This window comes from Patiria miniata, unplaced genomic scaffold (genome assembly GCF_015706575.1).
Source record: "Patiria miniata isolate m_02_andy unplaced genomic scaffold, ASM1570657v1 HiC_scaffold_7, whole genome shotgun sequence".
Lineage (NCBI taxonomy): Eukaryota > Metazoa > Echinodermata > Asteroidea > Valvatida > Asterinidae > Patiria > Patiria miniata.
In genome coordinates this window covers 45298747-45322406 of record NW_024037074.1, presented here as the reverse complement: position 1 = coordinate 45322406, position 23660 = coordinate 45298747, and the positions used below count along the sequence as shown (strand labels likewise).

At 42.2% G+C, this 23660-nt stretch overlaps 2 protein-coding genes across 2 annotated transcripts in view; one reads left to right on the top strand and one right to left on the bottom strand.

Moving 5' to 3' along the window:
- LOC119745727 (polypeptide N-acetylgalactosaminyltransferase 1-like) overlaps positions 1–6256 on the top strand; it is a 40397-nt gene extending 34141 nt beyond the window's left edge. Inside the window, exons 10-11 of the mRNA XM_038222273.1 lie at positions 273–413; positions 1088–6256. Coding sequence (XP_038078201.1) covers positions 273–413; positions 1088–1225 — 279 coding nt within the window. The 3' untranslated portion in view covers positions 1226–6256. The remainder of the gene's footprint in view (positions 1–272; positions 414–1087) is intronic.
- LOC119745726 (polypeptide N-acetylgalactosaminyltransferase 1-like) lies at positions 5089–22386 on the bottom strand. Its single transcript, XM_038222271.1, has 10 exons — positions 21453–22386; positions 19156–19381; positions 18230–18402; positions 17373–17580; positions 10178–10351; positions 9721–9838; positions 9089–9412; positions 7851–7967; positions 7443–7586; positions 5089–6774 (listed from the first exon to the last, which is right to left on the bottom strand). Exons 1-10 carry the CDS (start codon positions 21949–21951, stop codon positions 6619–6621), a joined length of 2139 nt encoding a protein of 712 aa, XP_038078199.1. The 5' UTR covers positions 21952–22386; the 3' UTR covers positions 5089–6618.
- Positions 22387–23660: the final 1274 nt, after the last annotated feature.

Here is a 23660-nt window from a genome sequence, read left to right as displayed (position 1 = left end):
ATAAAAGTTCTTCAAATTGGGTTTGCTGTACACACCTCATGTACTACTGTAGTACAAGCATGACAAGTCTGAGAGTCCTCTGAGACCAACCCAGATGTTTTTTTCAATATTCGGTTTTGCCCTTCAACGACGTATATTTATAAACGCTGTATACTTGGTGTTGTCCCCAGTGACTGTGAGAAAAAAATAAACAATTTGTTCTTTTTTACTTTGATGGGACCTGCAGCAGTGTTGTCAGTGCTTTAATCGTTGATATCCCATCACTCCTTCAGATTTTTGCGATGACAAAACAAGACGAGTTGAAACACGACGATCTTTGTCTGGACGCGTCGGGCAACACCAAATTCCAGGACGTTGTCATGCTGAAGTGCCACGGCAAACGTGGAAACCAGGAATGGAGATACGATGCAAAGGTAAGGATGAACAGGGGCCTTCTGGACTGGCTGACAGCAGGTGTCTAGTGAAGCAACCTTCAGCCATCTTTGTTCCCCCATTTTTTATTTGTGAAGTTTATAATATGCCATGGTTTACATTTGAAATCCAAATGAAGTCAATCTGATTTCTAGGGGATACATGTAGATGCGTCCTGCTTTAAAACCCAAAGTGAGCAGTGTGAATTTGTCATCCACAAGCTTGATGAAAACATAGAAATACTTTCGATGTTATATTCGGAATACTGGCAAGATCCAGGTTTTCGTGTGCACCTGTGGGACACTTCAGTTTTGCTGTAACATGCGGTGACCATGGTTAATTTGTAAAGTTGCGGCCACAATGGTATGGCAGCAATGTCCCCATGAGTTGACATTGATCACGAGCTTTTTAGAATCATGAATGACTAGGCTTTCTCAGTGAGCATTTGTGATAATTGAGAAACAGCCTGCTCACACATTGGAAACACAAGAGTCAAAGAAAAATGGAGCATTTGTTTTTGGTGCGTTCAGTTTTGAGATCCCGTACAGCTGACATTTTCAATGACTGTTTCATGTTCCAATTTTTGAGAAAGACAAATCTGACTCATGTGGCAGTTGACTGCAAACATTGGTTCAAGTCACATTTTAGCAATTTTCCTCTCTTGTTTTGTTTGCAGTTAAAAACTATCACTCACGTTCCAAGTGGCCTTTGTCTCGACAAGTCCAACAAAGCGAAGGACACCCCTACACTTGCAAAATGCAACAGCTCGTCTTCACAGCAATGGCAACTGGTGGAAATTCCCATGACATCATAGTGGTAGCTTTATAGGGTTTTTTTTTGTTTTTGTTTTTATAGTTAGGTTATTAAAACTGGAAGGATTTTTTTTTTTTTTTTGTAATTATTAACGGGTATCTATCTTTTATGCAGCTTGATGATCTGGGGGGAAAAAATTGTCTTTCTGGCTCATTTGTCAGCTTCTTCCTGTGAATCTAATAGGCACATATAGACTCTGTGCGTGAACAGAAGTGGGTGGTTTGTGAGCCCCATATAGAGTACCGAAGTGTGACGTCAGATTGAACCGGGAAGTGTAGTGCAAACGAATGGAGTACGCGCGCGTGTTGGTTCACGGGCTGAATCACGCGCTTATGTCTTTTACACACATAATTGTGCGTGTGATGTATTCACTTCGGTACTCTATAGGAGGACACACGACGTGCGCGTACTGATTCGTGGGCGTGTGGCGCAGAGTACTTACAACTGTGTACTTACAAGTTTTGTTCCGAATCTACACAAACTCTTGGAGTCTTCACGTCAGCGTCAGGCTCTGTCGGCAATGCATTTGAAAGTCCTCCTAATGGAACCAAGTACCCAAGAACCCAACAACTGATGTCAGGAACCGGTTCCAGATTATGGGATCGAGTTTACCCGTAACCAATTTACAAATTACTCAGTAGCTTCTCAGACAATGAAACAAAGTTTTGAATGCCATTGATGGGGATTTTTTTCAAATGAAAATCAGGCTACATGCAAAACAAAAACAGATTTCGCATTTATGTGCATTTTAGCGCGCGACAGATGACCCTCGCGAAAGTTGCAGTTTACACTGTAAAGCTATAAGGCCGTTCTGACAAATTCTTGAATTTGAATTTTGGGGTCGGTAACTTTGACGGATATCTGAGTACCCGTGTTTCACTTCAATAGGGTATTTGGTTCCTGTACGACCCGTAACTGCACACCACTAGTCTCCCCTGACTTTCCCTTTGTAACCGTTGAGGGGGTACCTGTGCACAGAGCCCATAAAAGTACTCAGTTGAAACCCTTAGCTTTCTACTGCAATTCTTTCAGTACTTCTACTTCACATAACCATTTCTCTGACAATAAAGTCACTTTTGTCTCATACAAAAATGCAAAGTCTCTTCCTGCCAGTCGTATAATCACTAGCGGTGTAAAGTTTAGCTCAGTTTACTTTACCACTTTTTGTTTGATCATCATCAATACAAGGGCATATTGTTTCAATACTTCAGCCACTAGGTTAAAAAATGGATCTGTTACCAACAAATGCAACTGATTCCAGAATCAAATCAAAGAGATGGGAACTCGCCAGAATTAATGCACTTTTTGGCTGAAAACGAACTAAGGATAATCTTAAGTGTTTGGTTCCTGGGAAAAAGTACATTTGTAATGGAAAATACTTAAACCTTGATACCAAGTAAAGGCCATTGAAAATTAAAGTTGTCAATGTTTGCCTACAAAAATCACGCAACAAAATGTAGAAATAATCACAAGGAACTAAAATGCAAAAGAAGATTCTCATCTGCCGGAATTTAAGAAATTGTGATAAATATCAATATGAAAAGTTGACGCGTTTGCAAAATCTTTGTTCAATGTGAAAATAAGTTCTTGGTTATTTTCAACTTATTTCTTTATTCACTCCCATTGACCGAAAGTGCAATGCAAAAAAACAAATGTAATAACTGTGAAACAAAAATGGTCACCTAGTTGTTTTAAAAAAAATGCTAGGTGACGATTTGTATCAAAATGTCTATATTTGCATGACTCTTCAATTCTTTCGCAACAGATTTTTAAGAGTAACTTGAAAACGATTCACCACAGTTCTTTGTACATAGCTTTCAGTAATTTACATGTCTTTCAAGTGTAAATAATATACAGTGAGCAGTTTGGATCATTTCTATTCTGGTTTTGTGGATTTTCAAATTTTGATTTTTTTTTCAGTGTTTTTCGTTCAGTTCAGTTCAAAATTGTCATTGTGCCTTTAAGTGTTAAGATACTAGAAAAAGAAGAAAAAATGAGGGAGAGACGTCAACTTGTGAGGTTATTCACATGAATGTTTGTCAACTCTCATTTGGTTGTTTTTATTCACCTTCATATTGAGCACCATATGGTGCTGAACACACAATCATTGGCCTTTGATGTGGTTGTAAAAGTGCAAATTTGTCAACAACAACAACAAAAAATCCACCAAATATTTGTTCAGCAAAAACCCAACGTCAGCAAAAAGATTTATGATTTTTGTTTTTTTGTGTTCTATCTATAGCAACTGAGGTGCTTTCAGATGTTGATCAGATTTATGTTGTGTTTTGCTTTTGATTCAACTCAGTTTAGTTAGTCTGTTTTAATTTCGAACTTAAGTTTATACACTCATTTTTAAGTTTAAAAGTCCAAACACGACTGTGCAAAGTATACGGTACGGACGATACGTCGTCTACAAACACGGAGCGCCATCTTGTATGGGTGTCTATCAGGTTGCATAAACTCTGCATTTGGAAACAAATTTTGGCTCAGAGTAGCACATTCGATGTCACTATTTTGCCATTGGTGGTGACTATTGATTATTCAATTAAAGGTTGTTTAATACTAGTACATGTATTATTATTTTGCTTTGCAGTGACTGCCAGCCACCGTTTTGCCGATGGTTGGCTAAAAGTACGTATAGACTCCTAGCTCAAGAAACGTGCTTAGTTGGTCGGTAGGACAAATTCAGCCATGCAGGGAGTTTTAGGACTTGCTGCAATATTTTTATTTGACATCCAGGTTATTTTCTCAACCTGTTACAAACATTTCTATATTTCTGATTGAGGGAAAATTAATAACACGAAATGTTACTAATATTCTGTAGGGGCAAGATTATACAACAGAAAAATTGGAATCGTCGTGGTGTTATGTGCAGGTCAGGTTTTTGACACGGCTTTGTCAAATCACAACACTGATGAGACAGCCACAGGAGGTCGAAGCTGCAGCTGAACGGGTCCTTTGGCACTGCCCATCTTCGGTCACTTGGATTCTCACAATTAAGTGAAACTTATAGGAATGAGAAAATATTTCTTTATTTGGAATACTAAGAGTGCAGCCTCCGCACTTTTTTTTCCTTCAATACAGCGATACTGTGCAGAGCTCCGATTGTTTTAGTCATTGTGTTTATTATTTGTTTTCTTGTTGGCCAAATCGTCTTTCATGATTTTGTTTTTACCGTAATTTAAATGATGAATTTGTAATCATAAGTTACTTTCTTGTCAAGTTTCTTTCAGATGTACTGTTTAATTTATGATTATAATTGTATTAAAAATGTACTTAAAATAAACGTGTTCTATAGGGCATAACTACTATTAACCAAAACGATGCAGTTTTGTTGAAAGTACTCAATGGAATTTAAGATTGACCAATCAGAAACCAGAGTTGACTCACGTGTTCCCACGCATTTTCACGTCGTGTTAATGGTTTCAGTGACAGGGATGGAATAAGGAATAAGCCTCTGTACTGATGACGTCACACTTTGTTTACATGTGCACTTTCCTATGGAGCCAGTGGGGGCCCACGGTCCAGTGAGCACCATAGGAAAGCACACACGTAAACAAAGTGTGACGTCATCAGTACAGAGGCTTATTAATTAAGTTCTTATACCAAAGTAACGTTTTAGTTTTTTTCTAGTTATGGACAAACAAGATGGCTTAAATATGACATTTCAAACACAGCTACTTGAGACTGCTTTTCTTGGTCACCGGGGCCAAATTTTAATGACGCTGCCACAATTCTGTTCTATTTACTCTAATTAATTAAGGGATAGATGGGCCCAAGTTCATTGCGCTGCATGCTGACCACGAGATTTGGCGCTTACGATCCAAACTCTGTTCTATTACAGCGCTGGTATGGGAATTTTTTTCTAAATTCGTACCCCGTAAGCACGAAATGCTTAAAATTACCGACTGGAGAGTTAATCATTTGCTGTAAATGAGAAATACGCAAACCGCTGGGCGGAATACTCTCAAGTTATGGGCTCCGTTCGCCAACGAAAGAGAAAGAATAGAAAGAGGGCGCCCTTTTACCTAGCAACGACGTGGGCGGGACATTTAGCTGGTTGACGCGCATCGTACCGATTTCTGTGTGTGACGCACGTACACCAGCCGCGCGCCACGGCAAAATTGCAGTCGGGCAGATGGCGTCGGTCGGTCACCCCCAATTTCCTTTGTCGGTGAAGGGATACTTACTTGTGCACGGAGCGGATACATGTCAGGTATTTGTTGCTTACAGGAGGCAAGGGCGGTCACGGGGGGTGGGGGAACAGGGGCCATCCCCCCCCCCCCCCAACGAACCCATTTTGGTTTTATTTTAAGTGACGTCGCAATAAAGGCAGGCACTGCACACACCACCATCTTTTCCTCCTAAAAAATGGTCAGAAATTGCCTCAGATCGCACCAAAAATCCCAAAAAATTTCCGGGCCCTTACGCGGGCCCAGAACCCCACGCGTATTTTTTTTGGACCTACTTTTTGGGGGTAAAAAATTGTGTTCTGGATCCGCCCTTGACAGGAGGCAGAGCTGTTAAAATTGGGCCCCATTCTTATGTGTTTAACAGCTTGTGTGTTTTATTTGACCACCTTCGTCAGCTGAACTTCATCATAGTCATACACATGCTGTAACTTATCTATGCACTCATTTCCATGTGATCAAATTGATTTTCTTACAAGAGTAATATCCCACTGTGCTAGATAAAAAGTACAGGTTGATTTTTTTTTTGGGGGGGGGTATATAGCCCAATGAAGTTTGGCGCTTCAAATCCAAACGTGCACCGTTTAAATGGATTAGCGTGTTTTATTTTGTCAGTCAATATACATGTAACTTGATGTGTAATTACGCAAAGTGACCGATGCCGTATACATTCTCATTTTTCATGCGGCAAAACATTGTGAGAGAAGTAATTGCAGTACTGTCGTTTAATTGATTTTACTATTATTGTTTTTCCTTTGTTCTGTAAAATGAAAATCTACTTTGTAATCAGAAATGCCGAAGATGTTATTTTGGAAGTAAAGATAAATATTGATTTAAAGGTATTTAGAGTTTGTTCCAGTTCGTTGCTTGTTTTATTTGATAAATTGATAAATTGATGCAGCCGTCCATGCAGCCCATCATCAGTGCATAAACCATACGGTGGAGGCACTTTCTTGCGGTAATTTCTTGCATTTGATCCCGCCCTAAATTTCTCCCGAATGTTTTAATACGCGAGCTTCAACCAGAACACACCCGCAAAACTTGCTGAAAGTATCAGTTGTCCTGACTTCGCCAGTACCAAATGGATGGAGAAGCTGCTAACTCGATGCGTCTCCGCAATCAGCGAATCACACACAAAACTGACTGAAATATGAGGTGTTGCTTCTTAATTTATAGTGTTCTCGGTTAGTTTGTTATGGTCACGTCAACTAACTCCGCGTATAGTGATATTGTGCATTGTCCACTGCTGCGAGAGGGCGCTATCACACTCATTCATGGTCGCCAAGAAAAGATCCTCCTCTATTTCCACAGGTTTCACATCCAGACAAGTCTTAGTTCTTATGTTGACGAGTGTCATCTCCTGAACAAACAAAAAACAGTGGAAAGTATCACAAAAATAACTTCAACTCTTTTTCAATGATTATTTTAATAGCAGCCTTGGGCTTCTTTGCCAGCATCATCAGCTCGCGATCGATCGTGATGACATGCGAACAAAATGCACCATTGTCTTGCTTGTATGCTTTTTCCCCTGCTTGAAGAAACTTTGACAAATTTTGCTCTGATTGAAAATACTGCACCCGAAACCGACATTTTTAGGTTAAACCACTTTTTTCCAAAATGTTCAGTTCTCTGCGCAATTTGGCGCAGGTGGGCCCAAATGCTAGAAGAATTCTAAAGCGTTTAACCATAGAATTTTCTGGATGAGCTCCATCCAAAACCAAGAAAGACATCACAGCCCCCGCTAGACATTAATCCACTCTCGTCAACTTTTTAGTCCCTGGTCGACCGTTCAGGAGTTTGATCTACAAAGTACAAGATCGACTTGTTCCAAGAGGCTACTAAAACTAGTATGGAAACTTTTTTAACATTACTTCTTTTCTTCTTAAAATTAGGAATTTATTTGCATACCTGGACGTCTGTTATACTAAGCGCACCGGTCCTTTTTACCGTGGAAATATGTGTAAAACTGATAGTTCTCTTTCGAAAAAAAAAAACCAAAATAATTCTGCATTTTGAGCATTACAGTACCTTGCTGTTGTATTTCCAGCGTTGATTTGCGTTCCTCCCTTCGTCTGCGATGCAGAAACTCAGACGGGCCACTGTAGCGCCCTCAACGACAGTAAGGCACTGTCGGTTATGCTGCAGTTGGTTCCTCATGTTGTAGGCAAACACCTAGAAAAGACAACCTCAAAATCATTAAAACTGGTTCAAGTTCATCGAGGCAATGATTCGATATTTGCAATAATTATTCAGTGAGGCAATATCAAAACAATGTAGAGTAGTCCTGCATCAGTTTGTAGGGGTGGGGTGGAGCTGGGTGTGGTTAGCCACCCTAACTAACCACCCCCTTGGATCCGCCCTTGAAACTGTGATGCCATATTATGCACCAACTGAAATGTGTTGTTTATACCGTTATAAAACTTCTTATTTTCATACCTGGCCGGGCCCACTGCCGTGACAAAGTTCCAACGCGGCATCCGTGTATACATCTCTCTTGCCGCCTCTCCGTGATGCAACACCGTCTAGACACATGTTGATCCCAACATTCTTAATCTAAAGAAAACAAAAGTTCGAGATTTTTCATTTACATGATTTATACACAATGTATAAAAGTTAGTGCCAACGAGCTTTATTTGTCGTCCGGTCCCCAATCGAGCGACAAGCTATTCAAAGGAACTGTGTCAAAGGCATTCCTTTGCCTTTGTTGCTTATAACCTGACTCGATATAGGCACGTGTAGGCATTTGCACTTTGATTGGCACGAAATTGAAAGGACATAAATGGCATCATCGACAGCGGCAGGTGGAAGGAGTCGATTTCATTGGCCCCGGAATCTAGTTGAAAGAAACAGGAATTCCATGATGGTAAAATCTTTATTTTCGTTTTAGAGCATTTTTCAGTGGGATTACACTGTCACGGGTTTTCAAGCTTGAAGAATTGGCAATGCAAACAATTTACTCATAACATTCTTCAATTTATCAACACTAAAGTGTTTCTAGAGTCAATGGAGTTATGTTTCTTCTGTCTACAGGAGCACGAAGGATGAATCATCGCTGTATGACTTCATTTTCGCCTCCGGCTATAATTTTTCTCAGCCGAGACGACGTGGATCCTTCTGATACTTCCTTCCTCAGGAAATTTGTGACGAAGATCTCTCGAGTGTATACGCCGGATTTGATTATTTTCTTGTGTGCCTGACATTCACTGATTCAAGTCTGCAAGACAGACTCATGCCGCAGCCAAAGGATAAAAAAAGGTAAGACAAGAAGTAGGTCATTTTTAGAGAAACATAATTTTCAGTTAAACTGCATGGGGAGATTTTGTCTGGTTGGCCTAATAACAAAATGTTTCATTATTCAGTAGTAGTTTAATTTATACATTCCACACAGCGGTGGAAATTTGTTACGTAGTCCAGTGATGTTAAACAAGTTACCTACTCTGTATTCAGTTTATCCCCCCGCCCCCCGCCCGGGGGGGGGGGGGGGCTATGCATTGCCAACATTTGAAAAAAATGTACCACCTCATATATTTAAATATCGTAATATCGCAGTACATGTACAAAAAATAATAAAGCCCCGAATTAAGAATCAAATTTTGGGACGGGTACTCCCACAACGATACTTGCTTTTGTATGCCATGCCCACTATTTTTTTATTCCACATCTATTTAACATACCGCTCCCAGAACTCTGAACTCAAAAGGCAGTCCGTTTTCGGGGTAGACCTGGTCCAGGTACCATCGGAACCCCTTACATCCCAGCCGGTCCCTCAGCGCGATCTCCCCCCTCACGTCGCCGTGATCCACGCTACGGTAGACCGGCGTCATGGCGTAGAACAGTTCCCGCGTGTAGGCATCGGCCCAGACCTCTAAGACCCGTTTGGTGTTGCGGAGCACCGTTGGCTCAGCGCCTCCGGGGAAGTCGTACGGGGTGGTGGAGCGAAAGACGTGCCCCACGTGGGAGCAGGGTACGATCTCCAATGAGCCACCACACTGCCAAACCTGGAATTTTGAATAATACCAACCCATGAGTATAAATTTAGAGTACTTTCGACGAGTAGATGGGAAGTGGGACTCGACTTCAAGTTCAATAGATAATGATTAGGTTTAGACCTGACCATCATTTCATGACGGAAATTAAGTTGATAGATTCCAAGTTTTTTGTTTGATTTTTCCACCTTCACTATACGAAACGTCAATGAAACGCTCGAAAGTCGTCTCCAGAAATGTCAACGAAGATATCGGATAGGTTGAGTTAAAGGCTTAAGTCTGAGGTCTATATTACTCCAAAGGTGTTGTCTAGGCTATACCTTAAAGGAGAGTTGCAGATTCTCTCCGCCCCAGATCTTCAGGCCGGAGTCATAGCCTCCGAGACGGTGGAAGAACTCACGGTGGATGGCGAACAGACCGCCAGCTATGGTCGGGGTTCTACAGATAGACAGGATAATTGTTGGTCGAATAACCCCGATTATATGAGAGATGGGGATATTAAAAATTAAAAAATGACAGCTTTGTCAATTCCTTGTTTTGGCCTTCACATCCTTTTGAATAAATCCTCTGGAGCGTCGAGCAGTACTCTACCACAAACTGCTCTTGTGCTCATCGAGGTTGAAAGTATACCCTGGGAACCATAATTTCATTAATGTCGTTCTTTGAATAAATCATCTGGAGCGTAGAACAGTACTCTACCACAAACTGCTCTTGTGCTCATCGAGGTTGAAAGTGTACCCTGGGAACCATAATTTCATTAATGTCGTTCTTGCTCACCTGAGAGGCAGGTGGATATCGTATTTGACCCGGCGCTGCTCTCGCAACGGCACCACCGTCCACGTGAACTCGGGCAGCCAGGAGAAGCCACCTATCAGCGGCAGGCCGGTGGAGGCGCTGTACCTGAAGGTACGGTCACTGATAGAGTCGATCACGGGACTGACAACTCGAGTCCTGATGCGAGAAACAGTTGTCAAAATTACTTTCAAATCATCACGGTTCATTAGAAGTCCATATTGTTGGGTCAAATCGCATGTCAGGTCATCATGTTACGGGGAGCATTATTTCACTTGAATCGCTCCACGCTTCACGACTGGTTAGGTAAATCTACATAGTTTTGACGTTGTTATTGTTTCCTTGGCCTACTTGAGTGTGACCTTGCTTGATTTGGGTTTGACCAGTGATACTGGTGTGACTGAAATGCGATAACTCGATTACATGCCTTGGCTTTGTTATTAATGCTTCCACCAACATCAATATTCAAACTGAATATATTCTGCAAAAGGAATAAACCTATATCAAACAAAGACGGATCCAGAACACAATTGATAATTTATTTATTTATTTATTTATTTATTTATTTTTTTTTTGGGGGGGAGGAGAATTTGGTCCCCAAAATGTGGGTCCAAAATATTACGGCGTGGGGTTCGGGGCCCACTTTTGGGTTCCAGATGTTCTGTGATGACGGGGCAATTTCTGACAACTTTAACCATTTTTTTTTAAAGAAACAATGAGATAGTGGTGTATGCCTACGCAGAGCCTACATTTATTGCAACGTCACTTTAAAAAAAAAAAATGGTTCGTTTTGGGGGGCCATGACCTCCGTTGCCCCCCAAATCAAATGCATCAGAAAAGTGACAGATCTACTTCGTTTGAAATCATGAACTCTTGGATGGTTGCATTTTGGCGAAGAACGTGAAATAGCACTAGCAGCAACATAATCAAATCGCACATCTGTCTCCCCTTCAGCGTGTTTCCATATGTGGACAGTAATCGCTAAAGACTTCCACCAGACACTGCACAATTCATTTTCACAGCTCTCAGGCTGAAGTACCTCGGGAAGTTAAGACGTGCGGGTCTCCCCCGATGACCTCATACATTTCCCGGGAGGGTGAAACAAAGTCCCAGTGTTTATCCGGACAGATCAACACGTCACGTTCTAGACACATTTACTTCTCAAGTGTGGGCACAATTCCCTTCCGTCTGTCTACAGAAAGACAGAATTACCCCCGTTTCCTTTGATTCATTCAAGTTTCTGACCTAGGCTATTCCAAACGTAGTAATTTGGATCGCTCCTGATTTTGTTCGGATATGTATTGACTGTTTTTCATGTGACGCGCAGTCTAGTCGCGCACTGTTTAAAGCCGGGGTGTTTAAATGTTTAGCATTACGTTAGCAAATGTTGCCTTTGAGATATGATGACCTCAATGGAAGAGTGCCATTTGACTAGTGGGTATACAATTAATTTATGCCATTATGTGTCTGCCGCATGATATCTAAAAAGGCTAACATTTCTGCAGGCTTTTGAAAACGATTTGACCATACTAAAACGATGGCCTTTGAGCGGACGTCTTTAAAATCAAAATATTGAATATCTGCTACAGGATTTCCCGAACATTAACTGCCGACAAATGGTTGCTTCCTCTCTCAAAATGGGTTCATTGACTTCTTTATTACGTCCAAAATCCATAGCAAACTTTGTTGGCAAACCAAATAAGTTTGCCACACATTTTGGTCATATTTTACGAATTATATGTTAAGCGTCTTTGCGATTCGCAGTTTGAATCGGGTAAAAACTTCAGGCCAGTCTTGCTTACCATCTTAGGTGTAGCGTGCGTTCGATTAGAATTAGTCGAAGAATGACTAACCACTATGATGTTCTTGATCGAACTTGCTTCTCAATTATGTGCCTAACAAGCAGGGTTATTGTCTGCATGACAATTCATATTCCTGGGGGCATCTTGCTCAACAGATTAATAATGTGTTTGTCAACTCAGCGACATTGGATGGAATTTCACAACAAAAGGGGCATCCCGGAACGTTATGTATAGCAGTACTGCCCTCAATAGGGACCCCCGATCGTGATTCTGACGTGACCTGAGTGACACCATCACGGTACCCCTGCGACGAAAGTAAATACCTCCAAGAGAAATAACCCCATATCGGGCCTTTGACATGACCTCCGATGGCATCATTACTGTCTACCCCTGCTACGAGAGTAAATACCGCGATCGGACCGTGTCCAATTAATTAAAAAGTGACATGGGTATTTGGTGAAATGCAGGGTGGGATTTAAATTGGACACAAAGCGAGTATGTTCTTACACTCATTTGAAGAAAAAAAACCACTGAAATTGATCCATGCTATGAGAAGTTACTGCATTATTTTACTAAAAGAGTCAATTTTTACAGCTGTGAATGGAATACCATTTGAAGCTGAGCTAAGTGAGAACCAAAGATTGCTATACATACAAGCTTTCAGATACAAATAAGATGTGTTAAATTTTTGACAAGACTGAAACATTATTTAACTGTTCGATTTTGTGTTTTGAATATGAAGAATTTTTTTTGTGAAATAATAATGGTGATGTTTGTCTGTCCTGTGCATATTGTCTTTGCTTCATTATATTTGAACGGCAACTGATCATTGGTGGACAGCTGAATTGTGTGATGCTTGTTATTGAAATACATGTAGACATAATTTGTGAACAAGGTACGCAAATTACCTGAAACTTTCAAAGTTACTAGCCAAAAATATGTACTGTCTCTCTATTTTATGTTTAGTAAATCGTGCGAGTCACATATTTGTTTAAATAGTTTTTTTCTTTCATTACGCCTAAGTCCCCTTCTTTTTGACTCACCCTGTGCAGCTACTTTTTACGCAGTGAAATATTTTGATGCACATAATTATTGCACATAATGGCCAGCATATGCCAGTGTTCTTGCATATGTTGTTTTGGGGAAAAGGAATTCACCAAATATAAATGGATTTCGGGTAATAAAGGGATATTTTTATTCCAGTGGGGAGATGAGGGGGTTGGATTAAGGAAGTGGCACGTTCGAACGGACCCCTCTGCGTCATTTAGATTAAATTTTAAAATCCCCCTCCGGGGAAGCAAACGCGACGGCAGGTTTCTAAAGGACTCCGAGTTGGGGAGTGAAATTCCTTGCCACCTAACTTTCTCGCTAACCTTCAAAATAATTGGCGCTGCCACTCAAGCGCTGGAGAGTCAATTCGTTTCTCAAGAGACTCCGTTGGCGGCGCGTGAGGTTATGCGAACCTCCGAAACCCAGGCGAACCTTGAACGTGGTGATCGCACGGATTGCACTGCAGCTTTATCCCCATGGAAATATAGATTTACCTGAAGTCAAAGTATTGGTTCATTTGGTTGGGTTATCAGCGTGGGTCATTGGCACTTTCTTCTTATTGTATTCAAATGGCATTGTGAATTTTCCCTTCCCTAACCCCGGGTCCAGATTTTATGCTGTTAAAAGCACAGCATAATTATATGCTTCAATTCATAGCAAATGTATGTGTTAAAGAAATCGTAAGATGAGAACCAGACAACTAAGTTACATTCATATAGTTCATACCATTTGGGCCAGTTGCAATATTTTGCATTCCATTCCATGGCTCTGCTAGGCACAGAACTGTAGACCTTGGCTTGTGATTTCCTTAATTTTGTCCTCAAAACTCAACTTTTTGGTTAATCGGGCTCTTTTGCACAACTCTTGGTTACGCGCAGTGGCGTCACCAGACTTTTCAGTCGGGGGGGGGGGGGCACAGGGGGGGCGCCAGCATTTGATGGGGGGGGGGCACTTAGGTGGATACGGATCGCCGTCCTGGGGGAGGGGTCTAAGGGGAGGGGGTGCCCCCCTCCCCTTTGGAAAATTTTCGCATACGGAGGATGGGCTAGATGCAAAATGGTGCCACATTTGATGCTAAATTCGATCTGAAGATATCTCAAGAAATTGCTATTTTTGAGGTAATGATTTTAACAACGCGCAGAATTTTGCAGAGGATAGGGGGGCACTAGCATTTGATGGGGGGGGGGGCACTAGGTTTTCCAGGGGGGCACGTGCCCCCCTGCCCCCCCCCCCCCCCCCCCCCCCCCCCCCTTGGCGACGCCACAGGTTACGCGAGGATCGCATGTTCACCAGCCGAAATTCCGTGCTTGCCTGTGAAACTATAATAACCGTTAGCGCTGAATGCCCTGCTACACTTTGGCAAAGATTCTCTTCAAGAGAAAAGAACAGACTTCGTGAAATATGTTTCACTGCTCAGAAAAAAAATGTCTTTGGTTATCTAGCAGCTCCATGAGATTTTCCCAACAGGTGTCATTCGTCATTCAATATGATCCCATTATGTGTCTGTTTTGAAGGATTACGGTTCAGTGGTGTGGTCCTCCTTTAGTGAATTATAGGACGTGCAACTGCGTGCTGTTGAAATATCAGTGGTATTAGAAATATTTCATGTATTTGTTTATGCGCTTTGAAAATGTGACGCCAGCCAGCCGAGTATACTGGTCATGGGCGTCAATTGGTGTGGGACGGGGGGGGGGGGGGGGGGACAATAGTCCCCCACTTCTTAAAGTGAGGGTTCTTCTTCTTTTCGTTTGAGGCAACAGAAAGTCAAGTATTCAAGCTTAAGTGAGGGTGAGGGATATATCATATCGTTCCCCCCCCCCACCCAAACTTAATTGTTTTCGTCCACAAACATAAATCGTAGCCTACATTTGATTCTATAGCTCAGAATACTATGATAGCTCATTCCATAACTCCAAACTCAAAAATTATGTTTAAATGATGATCTTTTGTTTAAAGAAATTGGTTAAAGTGGACAGAAATTGCCTAAGATAGCACCACAGAGTGTCTATAATCTAACATTTTCAGGGTCCCTTTTACGCAGGCCCCGAACCCCAAGCTGCGTTTGTGCTTCGCGCTCGCTTTAGTTCTGATCAAGGTATTGCCCCGCACACACTTATGAGAAAAGGATTGACGCCCTTGACTTGTGAATGCCCTGCTACAGAGGACAGATAGACTGTGTGTAAAGTTTTACTGCTTATATGGAACCAAATGTCTTTGCTTTTGGCAGCTCTGTGGTATTTGCCCCAGCTGACATTCGTCACTCAGTATGATCTCATAATTATGTCTGGTTTGAATGTATATGATTCAGTAGTGTGGGTCCTCCTTCAGTGAGTTAGGACGTGCAACTGCGTGCCGTTGAAATATCAGCGGTATTAGAAATATTTTATGTTTTTGTTCATGTGCTTTGAAAATTTGACGACAGCCAGCCGAGTATAATGGATTGTCCGACTGAACCAGTTCTGTAAAATGTGTGCTAACCTCTGACTTTTTCGGGGCAATTAGTGCACAGCTATAAATTACAGACGGTTTCCCCTGGTATTTAAAGGATGAATAGGTTGTGGATTTATAGTAAGTATGGGAACGGAAAGGGATCGACTACTGCACAAATCTTTCTTTGAATTTGACTTCAACATTGACCAGTTTTTTTTGTATAGGCCTACTAGTACCAAATATTCATTTCTACCTCTATTTTTTTCTGGTCTGTCTTGGTATTAAAAAGAAAGTGCATCTAGGGTAGCGATAATTCAGGGTTAAACTTCGATGGAGATAACTGAGGGCAGTTGGGCTCTGGGGTTGGATACGTGACTCATCAACGTATGGGGATCGGCCTTAAGCCTCAACTTTCGTCCAAGAAATGCAACTGGTCTATTTGCGGAAGACCAATTTCCGATCAATTTGCAGGCAGAGGTGCAATGTGCATCACTGCAACGATGAAGTGAAGAGGAAACCTGTAGGTTATTTGACAATTTTCGAATGATGTACAACATGCCGGTCATGATTTATATTTCATCTGAGTTTATTTTAAAATAAATGGCTTGTACTTTTGGTGGTGTATGGTTAACTAGTATTTGTCCGGGCCTCGGTAACAAATTGTAAACCACTTATGTTGCATCAGACCTTAGGTCATTTCTGGCCAAGCGTTCATAGCAATCGCACTTGTGCACCTGGTTTTGCCAATTTTGAATGCAGTTTCTTCACGGAGCTGAGGCAGTTATTTTTTGTTCCTTCGTGGTTTATTGTGTAGTGTACCAGATGTCTGGGTCACGCAACCCATTTTCAATAAAATAACTGAATAGAAATTTCTGAATGACCACCCCCTACTGGCGATTGACCCTAAGGCTAGTTGCCATACAAAACAAGATTAGAAATATATTGCAAGCATAAAAGAGATCGTAAAATGGAGTGTAAATTTACTGTCGAAAACTGAATGCATCTATTATGTTAAGTATACGGATACCTCACAGTACCATAAAACACTATGCAAACCAGACTTCTTTCGGACAATCATGATTGAGGCAATATTTGCAAAATATTTCTGAACAACTCTTTTCACAGGCACCTTAGCAAAATAAAGTTCTAAACGCAGAGTCGAGTATATTTTCGTTGGGATATAATCCCAGCAGTCGATTTATGAACGCACACAGCTACCACCAGGACATCACGTCGTTTATATGTCCACCAACCCGTTTTGACTCATAGGACTTTCCTGAGCCTATTCTGAACTGAAATAAAACAAACGCAATGGTTCAAAAATAAAGTAAATTATGGTTCATGAGTGATTCTTAAAGGAGGGCACATCGAGATTATTTCTCATAATTTCTTTTGACCGACCCGCAAGCTGGGCAGGGAGATGGCAATTAGGCCAGCCACGGTCAATTGACAAAACAGCTATAGCTAAATGTGGCCAACCAGCTGTATACAGCTAGCCAGGTGGTTGATAAGTAAGATATCGCCCAAGCCTTAGCCCCCCCCCCCCCCCCCCGAGGTTTCTTTTTTTTGGGGGGGGGGGAGGCCAATTTTTTTCAGTCCCACTATCTGACCGTGGTGATATGTATGTGGCCTATTTTCGAGTAGTATAATCGAGGTGTAAATGGCGCACCAACGTCAAGATAGTCCGCCCCCCAAACCACAAATACACAAAACAAAACAAAACAAAAACAAACAAAAAACAAAAACAAAATTTTGCAGCCAAATATTTTGGGCACAACTTTAAGAAAAAAAATTATAAATTCTAAAAAAAAATTGAAAATAAAAACCAAAACATTGAGAGCCCCCAAGCCAAATCTTGGGTGCGCCACTGCTAGAACTCGAACAGAAAACACTTATACCTGTCTCTTGCTATCCTCTCCAGCAGTGGCTCCAGCCAGCCCTTGGTACACTCGCAGTGGGAGTCCAAAAACGTCAACACCTCCCCCTTAGACACAGCCACGCCCAAATGGCGGGCAGCTACGATCCCTTGCCTTGATTTCAGACGCTCCACGCGAACTGAAACGGGAAGACCTGCTACGTAGTCATCAAGTGGTTTCTGTAGCCAATCTGTCATCGAGGGGAAAAATATTTCTTATTTTGTCTGACCACTGAATCTCACTTCAAAGGCGGTTTTGGGTTTTGATATTAATTGAAACACCTTTGATCTGCTTGACTGATGTATTGTTTTTAGTCTACAATCGACAAACATGCACATGTATGCATCCCCAGACTGACCCAAATCTTCTGTGGGAAAACAAATGACGTGGGTTGAAGCTTGAACTTATCTGATTGGGACTTAAAGGGTCTTTTCACTTGAGATAGCTGTTCACAGCAAAACACTGACACATTTATATAAAAGTCATGTATAACAACGTTTGGTGCTTTTTCCAGACAGATATTACAGTTAAACAACCTGAATTTCTAATTCAAATTACTTTCTTGCTCTTCTTTAAATTTTCTTCCCCCCCCCCCGACGTTCTCTCCTTTTGAGGTTCGGTAGGTGAGGGTTCTTAAGTGGTTCAGACACAACCACCCCTTCGTCTCAACGTCATTGTAGACAAAGTTCATTTTTCAAAGTAATTGTCCTTGGTCTATCTACCATCGTATTCTAAATACTAAGAACTACATGTCTCTATTTGAATGGAACAGGTGCATTCATCAGTTTCAAGTTTTCACCTTCGCGTTTTAAACTTTTACAGCTTTTAGACTAACTCACCGAAATTGGGTTGACTGGCGTCGTCAACTAGTATGATCTCTCGTAGTAGTTCCCTGGGTGATCGGTTGATGACGCTGGTGACGGTGCGGAGCAGAGTGCTCCAAGCCTCGTTGTGAAACACTATGATAACGCTGGTCGTGGGAAGGGTCACTGGGTATCTTAGAAAGCGGCATCTTCAAAATCCAAAATTGACATTTCTTTAAAATCTCGTTGACTTAAAATTAGAAACAACTTCTTGTAATTCAGGACACATATTGGTGTTAAAGTCTAAGGTTTCAAGGGGTTGCTAAGGTGCTGAAGTCAACTCTTACGGACTCCATCCAAAGGCCCTTAGCAAGAATCGAGATTCGCTATAATTGTAACATTGCGACTTAATTTTCCCGAAATTTGGTAACTTTTACAGTAACGTTACATTGGTCTAGCGAAAGCGGTGTGGCTACCCTGAGCCTCTCAAACCCCCATTTGCTGTCCTATTTCTGCCAAATAGCCTTACAGGACCATGAAACAAGAGGCAATGTACAAGTTGCTATTGATAATAGCTGCTTTTGACTTGGAAATAGGCTTTAATAAATTGACCAACATTCAGCAGGCCTTTTTGATTTTTTTTTTAAACTTCAGCAACATTCTTGTACCTGGGGCGTCAGTTCATACGTAGCACGATATGTGACAAAGGGAACCGCCCTCTTCTTTTTTGTTGGTCATTGTGTTACCAGTATTTTAGGAATTCTTTTGAGATATCTATAGGGGGGATGTGTTAGGTAACAATAGTCTAGGGTGCATGTGTATAGGGTATAGGGAGATTGGGGGACCCCTCTGTCACATATCGTGCTGGCCATATGTCAGTCGGTCAGTCATTGAGTCGGTAAGTCAGTCTGGTACAAAGAGGACACTAGGCTGGCCCTCTGGGACCAAAAAGACACACTAACCTGGGAGGTCTGACGTCCGGTAAACTACGGTTCAAGGCGATCTGCTGACTAACCACAAGATTAAACCGGTTTATGTCAAAACTAGCGTTAGCGTTTTGCTCCTCCAGCGGTGACAAATTAACCGGTTTACCATTTTCCCCCGGCCCGTCGCGTTGCCATCTATACCCTGGTTCCTGGAACGGTGAAGTCCTGTTGCCTTGGGCACTGAGTGGAATCTTTTTGGCATCTCAAGTGGAAAGAAAAATAATAGACAGCTTAACTTTAACGAAGATTTTTCAAGCCCCAAAAAGGTTTTTCAAACCCAGGATTCGTCTCCGTGTTGCCGCTTCTTGAGTTTTGGTTTGGTGAGGACCCTTGACTTAAGGGGCTCTGACACAACATGAGCCCAGGCTTTGCTTTAGAACCAGTAAATTCTGTGATGCGAGGGTAACATTATGCAGTAAGCCACTGAGCTGTAATGGTGTTTCTTCTGGTGTGGACATTTCAGGTTTACAATGATTCTGACTGAGTCAGAGATGATGATGAAGCTGAAGGAACAATCCACAAAAACGTGGATTGGAACCAATAGGCTGAGCGTCCACTACTAATAAGCCGAACAGGGTAGTGAAGCTGAGCTACTACTGCAATGCTAAACCCGGGGCCGTTTTGCAATCAGGATCCAAATGACACTGTATTCTGACTGCAGAATGTCAAAACAGAACCTGCACTGAAAACTGAACGAAAATAAAATCAGACTTCTCTAGCAAACCTCCAAATTGCCAACGCTTAATCGGAGATTCGGGTTGGAGCAGGGGTCCATCTTTGCCTTGCATCTCCTTGATCTCGGTTCGAATCTCGGCAATTTGAGGCCGACATTTTGGATTGTGTTACCAGACTGCTTTTACTTGTCAACTTATACCTCTTCTTATTCCCCTGTCATAATATAGGGATTTATCCCTACAGTTTAGTACGCCTGAAATCACTTGCTCGGGGATCGCGTAATGTGCGCAAAAATCTAGTGACAGCGTGAGAACTTGTGTTATCCTTGAAACTCCGATTGTGCTGCGTGGTAAGCACGTACCTAATCCAAGGTCGATGCTCTTGGGGAATTGGTATCAACTATCAAAACAGTATGTCCCGTCTTGCATTGCGACTGCTACTGGCGCTCAGTACAGTCTGCTCCAATGATTCAGCGTGCATATGCATTTCATCACGGAGCTATATGATTTCATTCATCGAAAGCTCGACACCCTGGCCTGCGCCCCCGCGGTCAATGGAACCATGGAGCAAGGAAAACGGACTTAGACTAGAGCCTACGTCAAAATACGCCTGAGAAAACAAACACGAACTTTTTTCTGCGGAAGTTAGTTTTAAAGGAGTGTTTGTAAAAGGGGTCCCTTCTTATCAGTCACTTTATTTCAAAATTAAAGGCTAGATCCATTCGACAAATATCTTCGGATTACTTCAAGGGGACTTGAACAACTGTTCTTTCAAAAGTTTTAAAAACCACAATGCTCTTGAACTGTTGTGCTTCGTTATAGGGAAGGATTTTTGAACCTAGGCCATTGGTTCTGTGTTGAGGAATTACGATTAACAACCGTTGAACGGTGAGGGATTATAGCACGGTTAATTTAACACCGTTAGGTCTGTTGTGCACCTTAGAATTTTTTTGAAGTTGAATTTATGCGTATACAATTATAAGGATAAATACTGCGCTTGTGGAAATCACTCATTTTTGTTCGTGGTAATGGTAGTCCGGCTATCAGCAGGGGTACGGGTAGGCCTATCTAGTGCAGATATTCAATAATTGTGATACACCTTCATGGCTACACTTATACAATATTCTAAACAAGGCCCGAGTATCATGCCCAGTCAGGGTGTTTTGAAGCATGACATCCAAGCTCCAGAAATGGCCAATATGCTGAAACTTGCCACACAATTAAAAAACTACACCCTTTCATGCTTTTCATATCACCCTGGGTTTTTCTTTTCACTATTATAACAACCGTTAGTAGGGCCTATGTATATTTTGTAACGGCATATAGGCACCGGTATCGATCCAGACAACATACAGATACAACCACATTTTGTGAAATGTGACCCCGTCTACATAATAGATACACAATATTGTGTCGAATGGGCCCAACGAACCCTGTTATTGTTGCACTTCTAGTTTCTATTCCCAGCCTGCTTTTTTGTTAACAGCAAGGAACATGTGATAAATGCATGATGGATTATGCACTCAGCACAGTAATGTTATATTTTTCAACTGAAAGCTTGGAGATAGAACTCCATGCTCAAAGTTATGTTATCCTCACCTGGGATTTGTGCCTTTTTGCCAAACAAATCTGATTTGATGTTTTTCTTGGCCGACTCCAACGTTCTTTTGAAATCAAATTTAGGATTATTATCCACCTCCGACGACTCCGGTTTTCTCCTCACAGTGAGCCTCACAACGTCTGGCTTGTTGCCATGCAAATCTGCCGCTTTGGCGAGCTTCGTCTCCCGCCTTTTTACATCATCAGTCTCGTCTGCGCTCGTTCCAGTCTTGTCCGCAATATTCCCCGGAATATTTCCCCGCCACTTTTTTGCATTATTTTCCCAGCCGTCCTCTCCGTGGCTGCCCGTGTATATTCCAACGTGGTGTACATCACTGACACGACCCAAGATTTCGCTGTCTTTGGATCTCACGGGATGCGGGCTAGCTCCTCCCGTGCGTGACCCGAGACGTAGATACAAGTGGAGAGGCAGCCAGCAGCAGAGTGGGATGAGAAGTAGTACGTTGATGTAACTGCAGTGAAACCACCTCCTCCTCATCCTTCCACAGTGCCGTCGAAATCCTCGTGCCGTCGAAATCCTCGCAACCAAATACTCTGGTTTCGCGGTGTTATGTATCGTACTACCCCGGCCACTTGCAGAGTACTGTCTGTGTGGGAGCTCTCAGTAACGGATTGTGAGCAGCTCCTTTGCGCGTGGCCCGGTCGCACTCACAGCACGTGCAAAAGGCCAAGGCAACACGAGCAATATTTATTGTGTTTGACTCCAATACCGGCTGCTCCAGCTCAGGCTTATTTTCCATGCAGTTTTTTTCCCTCAGTATCAAAGGCAACGCCACGTGACTTCACGTCCCAGCGTGTACTTTTTTTCTGACGTCTTTAACTCTCGTCTGCGAACTCACATGATCCCATTACCAGATTGTGATATATTGTACATCCAACTCTAAACTGAGCCAGCTGAACGACTAAGTCGGCCACTGAGGATAGCCGGAAATCGTAATGCCAAGTCCGGCTAAAACAAATTACATAATTTCCCATGAAAGGAAAAAGCCTGAAAGAAATGAAGGCTATCTTGACTAGGTCATTTCTGACCGAAAACTTATACTAAGCTATAGTGTAAATATCCAGTATTTCCTGGAGCGGGTGGGGGAGAAAATAAGCTGACCTTTAGTGGAGCTATCTCAGCAAACAATCTGAATGACCCATATAGTGCCTATTCACCACGGTTATTTCCTCCGAATCCAAGACATGAATCTGCAGTGTGTATACCCGAGAGAGCTCTGATGGATAGGCCAAAGGCTCCACAGCTGAAAGATTCAAAAGTAGATAGTCGAATTGTCGACAGCTGAACTACTATTTGGGGGTTAATGCCTACATTTTGAGTTTCGGGGGAATAAGACCTTGGCTCTTAAATTTGGCAGCAATTTGCGTTAAAGTCTGAAAGATGCTGAACACTTTTGGAAAAAAAAAAATAGAGATTTTTTTTTAATTTAAAAAGGACAGTGCTCCTGCCATCAGTAACCCTAATCAGTCCTACCCGGAACGGTTTATTTTTGAGACTAATGCAGTTATCCTAGGAGAACCCGTATTTAATATGCCTTCCGCAATTGGCGTTTTCCCTTACGTATTTTAAGGATCATAATGAAGTTCAGTGCACAGCCTTAAACTTCAACGTATTGGGGAGGGGGGGGGGGGGGGGGGGGGGGGGGGGGGGGGGGGGGGGGGGGGGGGGGGGGGGGGGGGGGGGGGGGGGTAGACCAGGAAATAATAGAATTTGTAGTACAGCGATAAAGCGTATTTCGGTTTAAACTAAAATATGGAAGCTTTGGACAGGACTGAGGGCGCTGTTTACCTTCTTCCAGTCTTTCGGATTGCTTCAGTAATCTCAACCAGTGTGTTGCAATATTAGAGACTTAGGCTGGGGTTTGTTTGACAGAAAACTTTGGCGCTTTTGTTTTTTTTCACAAGGGGTAGGCTGGTCAGGAAGAATTGAGAGTAGCCCTAATTACGGGCAGCAGCCATTTTGAAGGGCAGTGCCTTTGTATTATTGGGATATGCATGAGTGCCCCTTTTATGCATTCGTTGTTACTGATGTAGATGCCCTCTATGCAGAGGAGCTATTGCGATGGAGATGCCTTCGGCTTGACACACCTCGTTGGCACTCCAGCTGGCCTCATTCTCCAGAGGATGTGCTCCCATGTGACTTATTTCATCGTGGCATTTTGTTGTTGTGATGAATACTGGATGAGA